The sequence below is a fragment of the Chelonoidis abingdonii genome, chromosome 1 (genome assembly GCF_003597395.2).
Source record: "Chelonoidis abingdonii isolate Lonesome George chromosome 1, CheloAbing_2.0, whole genome shotgun sequence".
NCBI lineage: Eukaryota > Metazoa > Chordata > Testudines > Testudinidae > Chelonoidis > Chelonoidis abingdonii.
The window spans coordinates 333,644,450-333,663,597 of record NC_133769.1 but is presented as its reverse complement, the minus strand read 5'-3'; the positions used below and the strand labels follow the sequence as shown (position 1 = coordinate 333,663,597).

At 44.5% G+C, this 19,148-nt stretch overlaps 1 protein-coding gene across 2 annotated transcripts in view; it reads right to left on the bottom strand.

Moving 5' to 3' along the window:
• Window positions 1-5,690: 5,690 nt before the first annotated feature.
• CRYL1 (crystallin lambda 1) overlaps window positions 5,691-19,148 on the bottom strand; it is a 75,968-nt gene continuing 62,510 nt past the window's right edge. For both annotated transcript variants that reach the window (XM_032765675.2, XM_032765685.2), the window contains 2 exons: window positions 11,902-12,008; window positions 5,691-7,612 (listed from right to left, as the gene is read on the bottom strand). In XM_032765675.2, the coding sequence (XP_032621566.1) occupies window positions 7,499-7,612; window positions 11,902-12,008 (221 nt within the window). In that variant the 3' untranslated portion in view covers window positions 5,691-7,498. The remainder of the gene's footprint in view (window positions 7,613-11,901; window positions 12,009-19,148) is intronic.

Below are 19,148 nucleotides of genomic sequence, written 5' to 3'. Positions count from 1 at the left end.
TCCATTCTATTCATAATCAATATCCAGGGAGATGGATCAGAGTTCAGAAGTGCGGCTTGTAATACTGCTCTACCAAAGCCAGTGTTGTCTCGGGCTTGCTGAATAAGCTGGGTAAGTGCGTAGTGAGATGTGTGTGTCTGTGAACGGATGACCAAGTAGCAGCCCTGCAGATATCTTGAATTGCACCTGGGCTAGGAAGGCTGCAGAAGAGGCTTGCATCCTAGTCGAGCGGACAATTACAATCGCTGGTGGAAGCACTTTTGCCTATTCATAGCAAAACCTGATCCATGATGAAATCCTCTGGGTGGACACCGGATGACCTTTCATTCTGTCCGTCACTGTGACGTACAGCTGTATTGACTTGCAGAACGGTTTGGTCCTTTCGATGTAAAAGGCTAGCGCTTTCCTGACGTCCAGAGAGTGCAATCTATGCTTCCTCCTGAGACTTATGAGGCTTTGGGAAGAAGACAGGCAAGAATATGTCCTGGTTCATGTGAAATTGTGAAACAACCTTGCATCCGACAAAGTGGGTATTCACTCACAAAAGCTCACACTTCAATACTTCTGTTAGTCTATAAGGTGCCACAGGACTCTTTGCTGCTGAAACAACCTTGGGCAGGAAAGCTGGGTGCAGTTGCAACTGGACCTTGTCCTTGAAAAATATCATATAGGGCGGCTCCGAGGTTAAGCACCCTAATCTCAGAGACCTAAGGGCAGACATTATCGCCGCCAGGAAGGACACCTTCCAGGAAAATAGAAGCAGGGAAGAGAAAGACAATGGCTCGAAGGGGGCCCCCTATGAGCTGCACCAGCACTAGATTTAGGTCCCAAGGAGGGATGGGGTTCTGGACATGGGGGTAGAGTTGCTCCAGACCTTTTAGAAACTGGACTGTCATGTCATGAGTGAAGACCAACCTGCCCTGAAATGAAGGGTGAAAGGCTGATATAGTGGCCAAGTGGGCCTTAATTGATGAAAGGGACAAGCCCTGGAGCTTGAGATGCAGTAGGTAGTCCAGGATTGACTGCAACGAGGCCTGTTCAGGCCTAATACCCTGGTTCGATGCCCATCACATGAACCATTTCCATTTGGGCAGGTAGGTTTCCCTGGTGGAAGGCTTCCTGCTGCCCAACAGGACCTAATGGACATGGGCCGAGCATTCCTGTTCTTCCGCATTTAACCATGCAGCAGCCAAGCTGTCAGGTGCAGTGCCACCAGGTTCAGGTGTAGAAGATTGCCATGGTTCTGGGACAGCAGATCCCACCAGAGAGGCAGCTGCAGTGGGGCTGCCACTGAGAAGTCCAGCAGTGTGCCATGCCAGTGCTGGCAAGGCCAAGCCGGGATTACCTTCACCCTGTCCTGTTTGATCTTCATGAGGACTCTGTGGATTATCGTCACTGGCAGGAAGGCATACACCAGAGCCCTCGGCCACAGGAGTAAGAAAGTGTCTGACAGGGAGTCCCTGTCAAGCCCCTGACTCAAACGGAACACATGGCATTTCCTGTTCTGACGAGTTGTAAACAAGTCCACTCAAGGACTTCCACATCTTTGGAAGATCACACTGAACACCTCGGGATGGAGTGACTGTGATGCTCTGTACCTCAGTGGAATACCCTGGCACCCCCATGTTCATCCTTATAATATGATTGTGTGGTATCCAATGCAAAGTTTGTCATGTCGGGTGTCTTTGGAAGGCTCATGATGCACTGAGTATTATTGTTATAGTAATGTTCTAGATTTTAATTTCATGTATATAGTTATGAGGTTGAAAATGTGTCCTCACTGCTTAAAACAAGCCCAGGGGGCAAAAACTCTTCAAGAGCAGAGGGGCAGTTCACATCTCATCAGGGCATGTATAGGACAAACCCAGCCCAGCCTCACAGGAACAAAGGACACTGGCCTAGGCAGCAACAAAGGATCTGTTGGACTCTCGAGTGAGTCACCCCTCTTCCCTTGGTCAGTTTGAGACTATGATACGGTAATGCTCACCTGATTCTGAAGGGCGGTAAGGGGGGAGGAAGAGACAAAGCCAAGAGGGAAAAAAGAACATAATAAAAGGGAGAGAGGTTTGCCATGCTCTTCCTCTCTCTTTCACCTCCATCTACAGACATCACCACCAAGCGACTGAAGCGCTGATCAAAGGGGAGAGCCTGGCTGAAGGGCAACCAGCCTGTGGTGAGAAGCATCTAAGTTTGTAAGGGCAATGAAAGTGTTAAGATCAGCTTAGAATGCATTTTGCTTTTATTTCATTTGACCAAATTGGACTTGTTGTGCTTTGACTTATAATCACTTAAAATCTATCTTTGTAGTTAATAAATTTGTTTGTTTATTCTACCTGAAGCAGTGCATTTGGTTTGAAGCGTGTCAGAGACTCCCTTTGGGATAACAAGCCTGGTACATATCAATTTCTTTGTTCAATTGATGAACTCATATAAGCTTGCAGTGGGCATAACTGGACACTGCAAGACGGAGGTTCCCAAGGTTGCGTCTGGGACTGGAGATATTGTTTAGTGTCATTTGGTTGCACAATCCAAGCAGCTTACATGCCAGAGGCAGTGTGTGAATAGCCCAGGAGTGGGGGTTCTCACAGCAGAGGTAAGGCTGGCTTCCAGAGTCAAGGATTGGAGTGACCTAGCAGATCACCAGTCCAGTTAACACCAGGGGAACATCACAGTGAGTATTAATGGCAAGATGAGAAGGTTCTGCTGAAGCAATCTGCTAGTACATTTCTAGTCTCCGGAAGATGCGTGGCCATGTGATGAATGGCATGCTGCACACAGAAGTCCCAGAGCTAAAGAGCTTACCGGCAAAGGACCGACAACCTGGCTCTGCCTTGTTTGTTGATATAAAACACCACGGTGGTGTTGTCCATCAGGACTTGTACCACTTTGCCTTTCAGGTGGGACCAGAAAGCCTGGCAGGCCAACCAATCCACTCCAAGCTCCCCGACGTTTATGTGGAGGGAGTGATCATCCCACGACTAGCAGCCTTGCATGCTGAGCTCGCCCAGATGGGCTCCACAACCCAGGTCCCAGGTGTCGGAAACCAGGGTCAGCGACAGGGATGGGACTGTGATGGGAACTCCCTCCAACACTGACCCGGGGTCCAACCACCATTCCACTGATGACAGCATGTGGTCCGGTACTCTGACTGCCAGGTACAGACTGTGTTTGTTTGGGATATAGACAGGCCATGTAGACCGACGCCAGCCACGCTTGCCATGGTGAGCAGGTGGCCCTTTTTTTTTTGTTTACTAATAGGCTAAGGTCATGACAGGTAGAATGCACCAGATCAAGATTCTTCTGGACTTGATCCCACGATCTGCCCTTGATGAGCCAATTGTTGAGATAAGGATAGACCTGGACCCCTTGATGTTTCCGTGGGGACGACGAGAGACCAAAGGGCAGCACCTTAAATTGAAAGTGGTGCAGGCCCACCATAAAACAAAGGAGCTATCTGTGTCCATGGAAGATGGAAATATAAAAATAAGTGTCCTTGAGATCGAGAGCAGTGTACCAGTCTCCTGGATCTAGGGAGCGGTGATGGAGACCAGGGAGACTATGCAGAACTTCAACTTCTTGAGATATTTGGTGAGTGGCTGTGGGTCCAGAATGGGTCTTAGGCCCCCTTTTGCTTTCGGGATTAAAAAGCAGCAGGCGCAGAACTCTTTCCCCCTCATTTTCCGAGGGACCTCTTTCGCCGCCCCCAGCTGCTGGTGGTTTTCGACCTCCTGAACGAGGAGTTGCTCATCAGAAGGGTCCCTGAAAAGGGACAGGGAAAGGGGATGGGAGGGGGACATAGCAGAGAATTGCAGGATGTAGCCCAGATATATGATTTCTAACACCCAGAGATCTGATGTGACTCACAACCAGGCTGGTTGGAAGGGACGTAAATAGTTGAGAAAGGTATAAGGTGGATGCACAGTGACAGGGGCATTGCTCTCAAGCGCACCATCAAAATGAGCGCTTCTAGCCCCCCAGCTGTTTTGCCAGGCTAGGCTGAGCTGGTGAGTGGGAGGTGGAGGGACAGCGATGACTGAAACTTGTATCTCTGTCCTTTCTCCTAGCAGAGCCCTGCAGAGGCAGCCATGGCCTACGAGATGCGGGGTGGCCTGAATTGTTTCCTCGACAACTGCGGAGTATGCATGCCCAGCTAATGGAATGTGGCCCACATGTCTTTGAGCCCATGCAGCCTCGCATCCTTCTGCTCTGCAAAGAAAGAGTCTATTCCCATCAAATAGGAGGTCCTGGATGGAGGACTGCATCTCCTGGGACAACCCTGCGGTTTGAAGCCATGAACTGCACCTCATAACTACTGCCGATGTGACCACCCGGGCCACCAAATCAGCTGCGTCCCAAGCCATCTGGAGGGAACATCTAGCCACTGTCGTACCCTCCTCTACTACTATTACTATGAACCTCTTGGGACAAGTCCTGGGGCAGAGAGTCCTTAAATTTCCTGAGGGAGTCCCACAGATTAAAGTTATATCTCCGCACTAGCTCCTGGTGGTTCCTTCTGGGTTCTCAGATGAAAGTTTTTACAAATCCGACACTTGTCCCTCATGTGTGATTCCCCTAAACACTTCAGGCAGCTGCTATAGGGGTCACTCACAGGCATAGGCCTGTTGCAGGTAGAACAGGGCTTAAAACCCAGAGACCAGGGCATGCCCTGCTTGGAGCAAAGTCACTAACTACACTACTTAACAACAACTTCTTAACTATCTGTAAACAAACTATTTACAGGACATTGAGAAACGAAGACGGGAAGAACCGCTATCCACTTGCTAGGCAAGGGGAAGGTGCTCCGACCAACTGTCATGGGCGGTAAGAAGGAACTGAGAGGGCGTAGGGCCGGTGGTGCCTGATATACCGGTGCATGAGCATGGCACTCCAGAGGGCACCATGACTAACCCTATGGATACCGCTAAGGCAAAAAATCTCCGACAACTGTGCACGCACACACTGAGAATGGACTCAACATGAGCAAGCACTCAAAGAATGGTATTTTCAGAGTGGATGGGAAAGCAGAGGTATTGGAATCACACTGATAGGGTCACTCCTGAGAGCTCTATCTACAGCATACTACCTCCCTTTTTGGCCACTGTTTTGCACTGTGTCCCTCCTTCCCACGCTTTCCATGAGGCAATTTGACAGGAAGTCACTCACGGCTATTAAAAGCCTCGCACTTGCACTAGGCGACAATAGTGCATACATGATAACTAGCATCTATTTCTGAGAGACTGTGCATTATTTCTTGATGATTTGATTCCAAACTGACCTCAGCAACATTTTTAATCAGCACACTTACACCTCTACCAGAGTGCACCATCTCAAACCAATGTTCAGTGTAACCAGAGCTGTAACTAGGCATTTCAGTGCCCAGGGTGAGCAACCGTATTTGCACCCCCTAGGCGACACAAGGGGGGACGTGCCCCACTGATTTTTTGGTTGTGCCCCCGCCCAACCCAGACAGGGTGGGTGGCCCGTTGAGGTGAGTCAGGAGGTGAAGGTGGTGTTCCCTCCCTGAGTCTCACCATGCAGAGCTAGCCCCACCGAGCCCCGTTGTGGCTGGTGTCAGTGGCCCAAGTCACCCCCTGGCTTTGTGCTTTAGGTGGCTGCCCTACTTGCCCCGCCATGGTTACAGCTCTGCGTGTAACCAGTAAAATATCACACAGGACCTTTGTGGAAGTCACTATATTTCATTACAACCTTTTATTCATGAGCAAAGAACAGAAATGGAGACAGATATTTTTGATATATGTTCGAAGATTTCAAACAAGCTAACACTGAGCAACTAACCAGCTAAGACATAATGAGATTGTTACTGTGGACATGCACATAGCAAAAAGGAACTAATTTTATGTTTAAAAAGAGTTATTAAGACCTTCTATGACCTTGTCTAGAATAGAGAGAAAGATGTTTTTAAAATTATATTCACTAACAGGATTTGAAGCACCACGTAGCACAGCCACTGCTTCACACCTTATACATTATGTGGTAACCTAGGTTACAGTATGACCAGCGATTGGAATTTGAAAGACGTTAAGCAGTGGCTACATTAAGTTCAAATCATTCTTATCTATTATTTATATTACACTGCTGCCCAAAGGTTCAAATCAAGATCAGGGACCTACCATGCCAGGCACGATATAGACTCATAACAAGAGACGGTCCCTGCCCCAAAGAATGAACCATCTAAGCAGACAATGGGTGAGAGAAGGCACAGAGGGGAGATGTGACTCGCCCAAGGTCATACAGCATGTCAGTGACACAGTTGGGAAGAGAACCCAGGTCTCAGATCACAGCCCTGTCCACTAGACCCTGCTGCCTCTTAAGTTAGCTAAATCAATTTAAAAATAACTCTAACCACCTTCTTCTCTCTTCTAGAGAGGGCCTAAATGGGACACACTTATTTTGAGTAGCAATAAACCACTGGTGACATCAAACTGCTCACTTTGATCAAGGCAAAGTCATGGGCTGTCAAGTACATAGCCTGAAAAACTGGGTGAGGCTCTGATGAATTCTGTAGGAGCTGGGGGGCAAAGAGGGATTCTGCTCTAGTCTATTCAGGTACTTATGCCTTGTCTATCACCATGGTATCTAAGTGCCTAAGGGAGGGGGGGAGGGAAGGAAAAAGTAATTCTCTCACCAAAACTGTGGAACAGCTACAGAGCTGGGTTGCAGCAATCCCTGAAGCTATTGCGCTCCTACTCTGCAGGGAGAATGGCCAGTAGACCCCTCCCCTATTCTCCCTGGGAAGGTTGCAAGGAGGTTCCCTGTGTGCATTCCACAAATTCTCCTCTCAGCCCAAGGCAGTCAAATTAGACAGAGCTCACCATGACCACAGAAGGTTATAGAGAGTAGCATTTTTCCCATAATGACAAACAGCAGATGTCTGCCTGTTCCTGGACCCCAGCAAATGCAAGCGCTGCTGAGGCTACATATCTCCAAGCAAGATTATAAAATGTATAATTTAAAAAACTATTGTGTGCCTGTCTATCATACAGTATTAATAATGTTGACGGTAGCTAGTATTAAAGAGACAAGGTGGGTGAGGTAATATCTTTTATTGGACCAACTTCTGTTGGTGAGAGAGAAGATTTTTGTGCTTACAGAGAGCTCTTCTTCAGGTCTCTCTCCCCAACAGAAGTTGGTCCAATAAAAGATATTACATCACTCACTCACCTTGTTTTGCTAATATCCTGGGACTGACAGGGCTACAACAAATCTGCATAAGCTAGTATTAAAGCATTTAGAATAATCAGATAAAAAGTTTTTTATGAATTAGTTTCTTACGCAGTTCCTATCATGAATTAATAATGTAATGACAATTTGGACTACATTTTGAATCACCCTCTGTATTTGCACATGGGCAAAAATCATTGCTTGCATATTGAGTCATCTGTTCTGCAAATACAGATTTTTGCCTGTGGAAATGGAAGCACCCACTTTTGTGGAGATATGCTGATAATTTGCCCTTGTGTATTATACAGGATGCAATTCAGTTGGATTTCATTTGTTTTTTCAACTTGGCAAGACCCATAAGACATTCATCTCTCCATGCTCTCCTGGCATTTAGATGTTCTGGATCAGCTGGAGTTCGTTCGCTCATGGCCTGAAATAAAAAAAATAGTAGATTAAGCCTCATGTTGAATGTTGGAAATTTCTTACCAAGATTGTTTTTGTTGGTTTTCTCCCCTCTTCAGGTTAACATTCATGCTGGTAATTGTCATATGGGTTCTGATTCTGTTGACAACAGACAGTAGGGTCACAAGGACCACTAGTTGCCTGTTTAAATCCCTTGCCTGTTTAAGGCCAACATGCTTCTTTTCCATGAAAAGGAGGATACCACTAATTCATACTTTTTTTTCTTTTTGCAGGCTGTCTGATCCACTAGTTAGAAGTTAGTTAATCTCTATGGTGGACATGTCAGTGAGGATCTGTACTTGGAGGTGGCAGCTCTCACCTTTCACTGTAGTTTGGAGAACATTCTGGCCTAACATTGGTAGTGAAAGCTCAGGGTATGTCTACACTAGAAATGCTACAGTGGCACAGCAGCTGCACCACCATAGTGCTGTAATGTAAACACTTCTTATGGCGATGGAAGAGGTTCTTCTGTTACTCTAGTAAATCCATCTCACGTAGAGGCGGCAGCAAGGTTGATGGAAGAATTGGTTTGGTAACCTAGCACTGTCTACATCTGGGGCTTAGGTTATCTTAACTCCATCTCTCAGGGATTTGACCTTCTCACACTCCTGAGCAAAACAGCTATGTCAACCTAACATTCTAGTATACACCAACTCTCACACAGGGCCATGTAAGTCTATCAGCAGCAACTTGGCATTAACCTGTCTGCTTGCTTTGCCCATGAGGCAGCTGTCAAGTCCTTCTGATAAAACCCTTTTATTAACTACGAAGGAGGACCCAGCCTTGGCCTTTTAGGCAGCTAGATACGTGCTCTAATCCAAGTACACATGTAGGAGTTTGAAGACTTGATTTTTTTTTTTTACTTCTCATAAACCATGTTTATGAAGGTGTCATTTTTTTAGGAGTGCAGCCTTAGCGAGATAAAATTATAAGGTCAGGCACACCCAAGAAATAAAGCTATCGCTCTTGGCAAAGATGGAGTCAGGAGCAGGCTGAAGTTTAAATGGCCTTCCAGTGCTAGAAACCATGACAAGGTGGCAGGCTACACCTAGAGACAAAAAACAACAACACCTAAAACAACATGCAGGAAAGTGAACCCTAGTGTTTGAGTGCAAGGATTAAGGACTTGAAGATCTATATGTTAAATGGATCACTACAAGAAGAGCAACAATAGGTAACAGGCTCATGCCAGTTGCATGTTACTGATGGATGTGCTCTTAGAGAGGGAAGTATTTCTGAAAGTGCAGAGATAGACCCAAGGCCATCTTTGCCAAAAGGAGCAGCCCATAGTTCAGAACTTTAAAAGATAAACAATGAGGAATATAACAAAAGCTGGATACAACTTGGGCCCACGTCATTTGCAGCACTGTTGTTGTCAGTAATAATTCACAAGTTGCAGTTATTCTAGAGCAACATGGAGGACAGAAAGCAGCATAAAAAGTGTTTAATGTTTTGCCATTGGGGAAGGTTCCTTGTAAGCCCAGTTTTGTCAATGTCTTTGATGAAGCCCAAGGAAAAAGGAGATAGAATCAGCATGAGGCCAAAAGGGAATATCACACTCTGAAAAGATCACAAAACTTAGTTGCTATGCTTTCATTTATAGAGGCATTAAGAAGGATGATAGATGGAAAGGCATAGTTTGCTGTCTATTGTTGTTTCCTGATTTATATTGATTCAGCAATAAATGCATGTGGTGATTATATATTTGAAATCACACTGGTGGAGAACTCAGATGCAAGATAACTAGATGGAAGGATAAACAAAAATAGATCTGGGACTAGGGTTTTTTTTATTTCAAAAGGGCTAACTTTAAAGAATTAAGGAAATTAGTTAGGAAAGTGGATTGGACTGAAGAACTTGTAGATCTAAAGGCGGAGGAGGCCTGGAATTACTTCAAGTCAAAGTTGCAGAAACTATCAGAAGCCTGCATCCCAAGAAAGGGGAAAAAATTCATAGGCAGGAGTTGTAGACCAAGCTGGATGAGCAAGCATCTCAGAGGGATGATTAAGAAAAAGCAGAAAGCCTACAAGGAGTGGAATATGGGAGGGATTAGCAAGTAAAGCTACCTTATTGAGGTCAGAACATTAGGGATGAAGTGAGAAAGGCCAAAAGCCATGTAGAGTTGGACCTTGCAAAGGGAATTAAAACCAATAGTAAAAGGTTCTATAGCCATATAAATAAGAAGAAAACAAATAAAGAAGGAGTGGAACCGCTAAACACTGAGGATGGAGTAGAGATTAAGGATAATCTAGGCATGGCCCAATATCTAAACAAATATTTTGCATCAGCCTTTAACGAGGAGCTTAGGGATAATGGTAGGATGACAAATGGGAATGAGGATATGGAGGTAGATATTAACACATCCGAAGTAGAAGCCAAACTTGAACAGCTTAATGGGACAAAATTGGAGGGTCCAGATAATCTTCATCCAAGAATATTAAAGGAACTGGCACATAAAATTGCAAGCCCATTAGCAAGAATTTTTAATGAATCAGTAAACTCAGGTGTTGTACCATATGACTGGAGAATTGCTAACATAGTTCCTATTTTTAAGAAAGGGAAAAAAAGTCATCCGAGTAACTATAGGCCTGTTAGTTTGACATCTGTAGTATGCCAAGAGTTGGAAAATATTTTGAAGGAGAAAGTAGTTAAGGACATTGAGGTCAATGGTAATTGGGACAAAATACAACATAGTTTTACAAAAGGTAGATCGTGCCAAGCCAACCTGATCTCCTTGAGAAGGTAACAGATTTTTTAGACAAAGGAAACACAGTGGATCTAATTTAATTTACCTCGATTTCAGTAAGGCATTTGATACAGTTCCACATGGGAATTATTAGTTAAATTGGAAAAGATGGGGATCAATATGAAAATTGAAAGGTGGATAAGGAACTGGTTAAAGGGAGACTACAACGGGTCGTACTGAAGGGTGAACTGTCAGGCTGGAAGGAGGTTACTAGTGGAGTTCCTCAAGGATCAGTTTTGGGACCAATCTTATTTAACTTTTTATTACTGACCTTGGCACAAAAAGTGGGAATGTGCTAATAAAGTTTGCGGATGACACAAAGCTGGGAGGTATTGCTAACACAGAGAAGGACCGGGATATCATACAGGAAGATCTGGATGACCTTGTAAACTGGAGTAATAGTAATAGGATGAAATTTAATAGTGAAAAGTGCAAGGTCATGCATTAGGGATTAATAATAAGAATTTTAGTTATAAATTGGGACACATCAGTTGGAAGCAACAGAGGAGGAGAAGGACCTTGGAGTATTGGTTGATCACAGGATGACTATGAGCCGCCAATGTGATATGGCCGTTAAAAAAAGCTAATGCAGTTTTAGGATGCATCAGGCGAGGTATTTCCAGCAAAGATAAGGAGGTGTTAGTACCGTTATATAAGGCACTGGTGAGACCTCATCTGGAATACTGTGTGCAGTTCTGGTCTCCCATGTTTAAGAAGGATGAATTCAAACTGGAACAGGTTCAGAGATGGGCTACTAGGATGATCCGAGGAATGGAAAAACCTGTCTTATGAAAGGAGACTCAAAGAGCTTGGCTTGTTTAGCCTAACCAAAAGAAGGTTGAGGGGGATATGATTGCTTTATAAATATATCAGAGGATTAATATTAGGGAGGGAGAGGAATTATTTAAGCTTAGTACCAATGTAGACACAAGAACAAATGGGTATAAACTGGACACTAGGAAGTTTAGACTTGAAATTAGACGAAGGTTTCTAACCATTAGAGGAGTGAAGTTCTGGAACAGCTTCCAAGGGGAGTAGTGTGGGGGCAAAAGACATATCTGGCTTTAAGACTAAGCTTGATAAGTTTATGGAAGGGGATGGTATGATGGGATAGCCTTAATTTTCACCCCGTGCCCACCGCCCCAGCTCACCTCCACTCCACCTCCTCGCCTGAGCAGGCTTTCAGGCGCCCCCAACCACTAGCGCCCTAGGCGGCAGCCTAGTTTGCCTAAATGGTTGCACCGGCCCTGCTTATCTAGGTCCCTTCTAGTCCTTAATTTCTATGATTTTTCATCCACAGATCTCAAAGCTCTTTTCAAAGGGATTTACGTTATGTCAATTCTATTTTAGCATTTTCAATCAGTGCAAGTGCACACCCTCACTGAGAAATACAGATCAGAGGTACTTCCAAGAGTCACTCAAACAAGTGATCACTACAAAGAAATTAAAGTCAACATTTGTTATTTTGATGGTCCTTATGAAATCACATCAATCCAGTCTCGTACACTCACCTGGCTGATTTGCTGCTCAATTTCACCTGAAAAATCTGGTACTGGACCAAAAGTTTTCAGAACATGTATCATTCCTTCACGGTATCGCTCACAATAATTTGTCATTCCTAAAACAGGAGTGAAAAAATGTATTTGGTCAGTTCCAAAATAGAAATTCCCACAGTTTATTTCAATAATATAACCTTGTGCTTAAGGGCTGTCCTGAATAGATACAAAGCACTTTCAGCACTAGTTGTTTATGAGGCTGTTGCCTGTAGGACCCTGGTGTCATTTGCTACAGAAGTTGACGGGTACGTAGGTAGTGAAGGAAACAGGAGAGAAATGCTGTACTGTCACGCAGTTGAATTGGTTACCAATAGCTTGTGATTTCTACAATGTGATTTGCAAAGCTGGAGTTTCAGGAGTAAGTTGGCGGGGAAGAGGGGTGGTCCGGCAGACTGGGGCAAAGCATGGCAAGAAGCCATGAGACAGAGAGACACTGCCACTGGGGAAAGGGTTGGGAAACAGTGACACTGGACAAAGACAGAAAGGATGGTCTCATGGTTAAAACTTTTGAAAGCCACCCAGGAGAACTGGATTCTATCCCAGCCACTCTCAATAAATTCCTATATAATGCTGGGCAAGTCACTTAGGCTAGCTTTTCAGTTTTCAATGCAAAAAAAGGACTATTTTTATACTGAGATCGCTAACTTGAGATGTCTCCACTAGGATTGTACACTGAGAGAGCTATGGCACTGTAATTTCTACCTCAAGGTAGTTAGTTAACGTCAACCCTATACCGCCTGCCTCATGAAGGCACTTTACCAAAGGGCATCCACTACTGGCAGCTCAGTTTGCTCCCTTTTCCCAGACACAAATAGGCGAGTGTTTGATTCACAGTGGAGAGACTCAGTCATGTGTCCTCCTGTACTCCGTTTATGAAAACCCAGAGAGCTGTGTGGTGTAAAGCTGGATATCTATGGTGAAGGTGGAACTGATGCAGGATTGAGGCAGGGGTGTCTGGGAAAGGAATGTCTGACACAGATCTTTAAAACATTATAAAGGACTTGTACTTTTTTCTTCAGTCACCCCAAAATGAGATGTTTCACAAAATGATGTATAAACCTGGTTCCTGCCCCTAGAAGCATGGAATCTACAATCAACACAGCACCACGAGTAAGAGTCACAAATAGAGCTGGCCAAAAAGGGAGAACATCTTTCCATAACACTTTTCATGTTTTTAAGAAAAGGTTTAATCCCCAAAAGAGAAGAAATATTAAAAACATGAAACTTTTTGCAGAAAGGGATTTTAAGAAAAATTCCATTTCAGGAGAGCATAAACAGAATTTTTCAGCTTTACTGATCCTACTAAAGTGAGAAATAAATGATTGGCCAACGAGAGGATATTTCATGGCATGATCAGATAACATTAGTACTTAAATCTATTATTAGGTACTGCCATAATAGAGGCACAAAGTTCTTCCTCACCCTAGAGTGGACCATATTAAGTTTGGGAAGCTCTCACCTTTTGCTTGCTTGCCTATGGAGCAAACGTCTAGATCTTGATGAAAACTAGTTCCCTACATGGTAGCACAAAACACTTCACCATTGAACCAGTGGGCATGACAATACAAATCATCTATACTGTTGAGTGAAATGTATTAACAACAAGCATACATTTCAACTACAGTTGAGTATATAAAAGTCACACCCAGCTATATTTTATGAAGCCCAGCAAAGAAAGTGACTCTGAATCATTGTTTGTGGTTGATGTTTCTTCTTCATTTTGATATTTAGTGCTTTTTACATTTCACACTCTGTTCACCGCAACTCTGCCCATCTTGGAGAGATTTCTAAAATGAGCAAGAATGCCCACTAGTGGTAGAAAAATCATAAGTTTCACCATAAAGTTGAGGGCCATGTGCTGCTCTTAATCTCCATCCAACTCCTGCTGATACCAGTGGAAATCCCCACCACAGTGGATGGTGGACAGCACATAACCCTAAAACAGCATATTATTATTTTTACTCTCACACTACTTAGAAGTCCGTCGAAGTCTTAATATTCAGCACATGTGCTAGAGCACTGCTTCCCAAATGATGAGTCCTGACCCACCAGTAGGTTGCCGCCTTTCCCACTACTCTTACATGCCCTGGGCAGCAGATAGCACTATGGGGAGTGGAATCTGGGTGGCAGCACCAGCAACATGGAGGAAGCGTCTCTGGAACACAGGTGGGACAGAGAGAGGATGCTGACTGTCTGCTCGCTGCTGCCTGGATCCTGCTCTGACTTTCCCTGGGCAATGGGCAGCAGTGTGGAGAACTGGAGCCAGACAAGGGCAGCAGCAGCAGCATGAGTGGAAGCAGCTGGGCCAGCAAGCAGATCAGTCACCAGCCTGCTCATGCCCCAGAAGAACTCCCACATGCTCTCATGCAGCAGGCAGCAGTGTGGGGAGCAGGATCCAGGGAGCAGCTAGAGCCATCAAGTAGACAGTCAGCAGCCAGAGGGAGATAGGTGTTGGTGGGGGTTGGCAGAGGTAATGGCTGGTCCCCAAAAAGAGAGAAAATGCAGTTGGTGTGTCACCTTCATAAAATGTTTGGAAACCACTTGTCATAAACAGATGGTTAAGGGTTAATGTCTCTTTTACCTGTAAAGGGTTAAGAAGCTCAGTAAACCTGGCTCACACCTGACCAGAGGACCAATAGGGGGACAAGATACTTTCAAACCTTGGTGGAGGGAAGTCTTTCTTTGTGCTTTTTATTTTTGTTCGTTGTTCGCTCTTGGGATTGAGAGGGACGGGACATCATTCCAGGCTTTCCCAATCTTTCTGAATCAGTCTTTCATGTTTCAAAATTGTAAGTAATAGCCAGGCAAGGCGGATTAGTCTTATGTTTGTTTTCTCAACTTGTAAATGGTGTCTTTTTGCTGGAAGGATTTTTACCCTGTTCTGTAACTTTGAATCTAAGGCGGGGGGGGTCCTTAGTCTATTATGAATCTGATAGGTTAAACCCCCTGTTTAAAAGGCCCCATTTTTCCCAATTTTTTCCCTGGATTTTTTCAGAGATAATTTTCTACCTTTTCTTTCTTTCTTTAAAAAGCTTTCTTTTTAAGAAACCTGATTGATTTTCCTTGTTTTTAAGATCCAAGGAGTTTGGACTGTGTGAAAGCTCTCAAGTGCAACCCAGGAGGGAAAGTCTGGGGGAAAAGGAGGGGACGGTTAATTCCTCCTTGTTTTTAAAGACCCAAGGGGTTTGTTCTGGGTTCCCCAGGAAGTTTTGGCGGGGGAACAGAAAGTGAGGCGTGTGCCAGAACTAATCTGGCATGTGGCAGCATACCAGATTGTTAAGCTAGAATTAACTAAAAAGTGTTCATGCAGGTCCCCTGTTTTGTACCCTAAAGTTCAAAGTTGGAGGAAAAAAAACCTTGACACCACTGTGCTAAGTTAGCAGTTTTAGGGCCAGATTCTGATTTCCTGGTTTCAATTTTTCACTAGTATAATTTGCAGTAACTACACTGAAGCAAGCTAGATCAAAAGAGCTTCTATCCCTCAAACCCCCTTATACAGATTAAGGCATTTAAAATTTGTACTTTATGAGGGCTTATTCTCTTGTATGACAGCTTTTTATTTTTTCATCAGAGATTGAGTAATTCTCTGAAAAGCTTAAAACAAAAATATCAATTTACAGAGTCTGGCAAAACTTCAACAGATTAACAAGATACTTATTACACATACAAGGAGGTACTGTGATGTATTAAAATAACTGTGTAGATATGAAAAAGACTTCTAAAGTTACATATTTGATGTTATTGCCACCCTGGGTAAAGGAGGCTGATGGGCATTTCTGCTGTGGCGGTATCATGCCAAGAACTTTAAATAACCAACTCAGTGGTAAGGAACTTATTGCTCTGAACCAGTCATCACGTTAAGCTGGATGTCCTTATAATACTTCCCTTGTTTTTATGGGCTTCCTTTTGTCTGTTTCCCATCAGTTCTGAGTTTCTGGCTCAATGCCAGTTGGTACTTGCGACTGGATTTTGTTTTGTAGTCAAGACTAGTGCATAGTGACTGTATGTGCAAATCTCTTGTTAAATAATTAGGCAAAGTGTACCTAGGCCACATACCCTTTTGGTCAGTCAATTTGCAAAAAATGGCGGAAAAAGAACATAGAGGGCAGTAGTAAGGGAGGTTGAGGGTTGAGCATTTGCAGGTGGGCGGTTGAGGGAAGATCTGTGTATCCTCCCACACCAAACAACTGCAAAAAAACCAACACCTGTCCTCTCAGGAGTCTCCTTATGCGTCAGGTTCTCCTCTCCCAAAAGAGGAGAATATCACTCCCTCCCACTTCAAAATAAACCCATCTCATCGGCATATCCCAAATTTCATCCTTCACCCCCGTCTCAAAGGGAATTCCATTTTGTTATCACCCCTAATTCTTCCTGTAATTCACCTCGCTTCTCACCTCCCAAATCTACGTTGACCTCCCTCTTTCCCTTACTGAGCTGAAGCATGCTAGGCATTCAGAGGAGCTGCTAGGGTGGATTTGCTGGGCTAAGGAGAGATGCTGGCTGGCTACAGGACAGCGTTGTTGGTGGGATCTGCTCGCTAGGCAGGGCTGGGTAAGAGGAAGGGAGAGTCACTACACCTCACCCTCTCCTCAGTTGTTGAAAATTGGAGGAGAAGCCATTGCTGTAGGCAGGAAATCTATCTGGGAAGGAAGAGGGACTAACACTGCTAGTTCTTCACGCTATCTAAAGAATTTGAGGAGGGTAGCTCAGTGGTTGAGGCATTGGCCGACTAACCCAGAGTTGTGGTTCAATCTCTGAGGGGGCCATTGGGGCATTGGTTCCTTGCTCTTGAACAGGGGGGTTGGACTAGATGACCTCCTAAATCGCTTTTCCATTCCTAATCATCTATGATTCTAAGAGCAAGGAGAAAGCTGGCACAGAACTGCAGTGATGGTCCATTGGCTGTAATGAGGCATGGCATCAGCAAACAACTGCTGTTAAATTCTCTCTGATGAGAGCTGTCTGAAGGCCAGGTTCTACACTGCGACTTTAAATCGGTTTAAATGGCCGATTATACCGATTTAACGCTTGTAACCCGTTCACACGACGTGTCATTAATATCCGAGTTAAACGGTCCTTAAATCGATTTCGGACCTCTTCCATGAGAGGAGTAAGTAGGCGCTAAATTCGATAGTGATAACTCGGTTTATAGGGTTTTCCTGTGGACGGAAGTTGGACATTATTGGCCTCCTGAGGTATCCCACAGTTGCACACTGACCGCTCTGGTCCGCAATCCGAACGTCGGATGCGGAGTGCAGGTAAACAGGAAAAGGGCCGAGACCTTCTAGAATGACATTCCTGCTTTCACGTGTCCAGCTCTGATCAGCACGGTGCGATGAGTTCAATGCAAACGTAGCTCCTTGCTTCTGAAACCTTCGGGAGATACTAGATCTTTGATCGCTGGTTTATGGTGAAGACAAATCTGTTTTATCAGAGCCTCCGTTAAAGGACAGGAAATGCCAAAGCATTTTGACAAATAAACCCCGGATACACAGCGGTGTCGTGACAACCGTAACGGGAAGCCAGAGACATCAAACGGATGCTCATGGAGGAGGAGGGGTAATGAGGACTTACGCTAGCAGTCTTCCACAGCAGTCTCTTGAAAAACTATTTGCATCTGGCTGGAGCGCCCATGTCTGTAGCTTAATACACGGTGTTTTGCGTGTTTTCACGGAACAGCTCGTCAGTCTCTTCCCCCCCCAGCACGTGAAAGAAAAGTAAATAAATAATTCCTTTGTGGAGTACTGTAAATGGGTCACCCTTCTGTGTACTGAATGCTGCTGGCAGACGCGATGCTCTGCGGTAAAGAGCGATGTTTTCTGCGCGCGCGGTCAGGCACTGCTCTCAACCCGAGTGGCACTAGCGGTAGCTGAGGAAACAGCTACCCACAGTCGCACCGCTCCTGAAATCGATGGTAGCTCTTTGGACCATGGATGCAAACAATCGATTTCGTGATCCCACTGTGGACGCGCTAAACCGATTTTATTACATCTGTTTTGTAATATCGGTTTAAGCTAATTCGAAATAATCGTGCAGTGTAGACGTACCCTGAGTCTGTTAGCTGGATCCTGTATAAGCAGTTGCTTCACACTCCCAGCCTGCATCTGCAGGACTGGGAGTAGATTGACATTCCAGATGATGAAAGCAACCAGGCAAAAACCCTGGTGGCCCAGGCCTGTACTGAGTAAGTAACTATATATTTTTTTAAATCAAGAATTATAAATAATGGATTTATACTGTGGATCAACAAGCCAGACTGCCTAAACAGGCCAGGGCCTGCATTTTGCTTTCTTTAAGAAGGCTATAACCAGTGTTGCATACGAGTCAACTTTACCACCACTTAAATAGTCTGCTGTTGCATACTCTTGCAAAGCTGCATCTCCACTCCAGAGAGCAAGGTCCATTCTAGATATTTTCATTTTTGATCTGCTGATTTCTTACAGTTTTTCCATCCTCTTCAGGGTTTATAACTCAGCATATAAATTACAGAGAGATTTTCTCTTAGCTTGGTACAGCAGACAGGTAATGAAATGGCAAGGCACAGAAGCCGTGTGCATCTTTATCTGTTACATCTTTAACTTTTCCTTTCAATCATGCAGTTAAGATCACTTGTGCCTGTTTTTCTCAACTGGGTTTATGCTGCCAGTTGACAAGTGTCTGTGAGTATTCATTTGGCCAGTAACCTGGTGATCGGGCACTCCGTCCCTCAGAAACTGTTTAGATGAGTATAATCTTTTCTGTGGAGCTGTTTAAGCAAGTTAAGAAAGAGAAGGATCTCCTTTGCCATCATCATCTATACTGTGAAGAGCTGGCTTTTCCTGTTCTCACTTAACCCGCATTGTTACACTGAACAGTTGGTGGTCATCATAAGAACCCTTGTTAGGACTAGATTTTAGGCTGGATTCAGAGGCTAAACTATACCTGGACATCCATAAAATTTTATTCTTGGTATTAAAAAAAATGTAATTAATCTTTTTAGACTGTCATTCTCACACTGCACATTCCTTCAATGCAGTTTTAACTCTGCAAATTTGACACCATGAGCTCAAGATTGAACAAAGACTGTGAATGGCTTGCCAGCTACAGAACCAGTTTCTCCTCTCTTGGTTTTCACATCTCAACTGCTAGAACAGGGCCTCATCCTCCCTGATTGAACTAACCTCGTTATCTCTAGCTTGCTTGCTAGCATATATCCCTGTCCC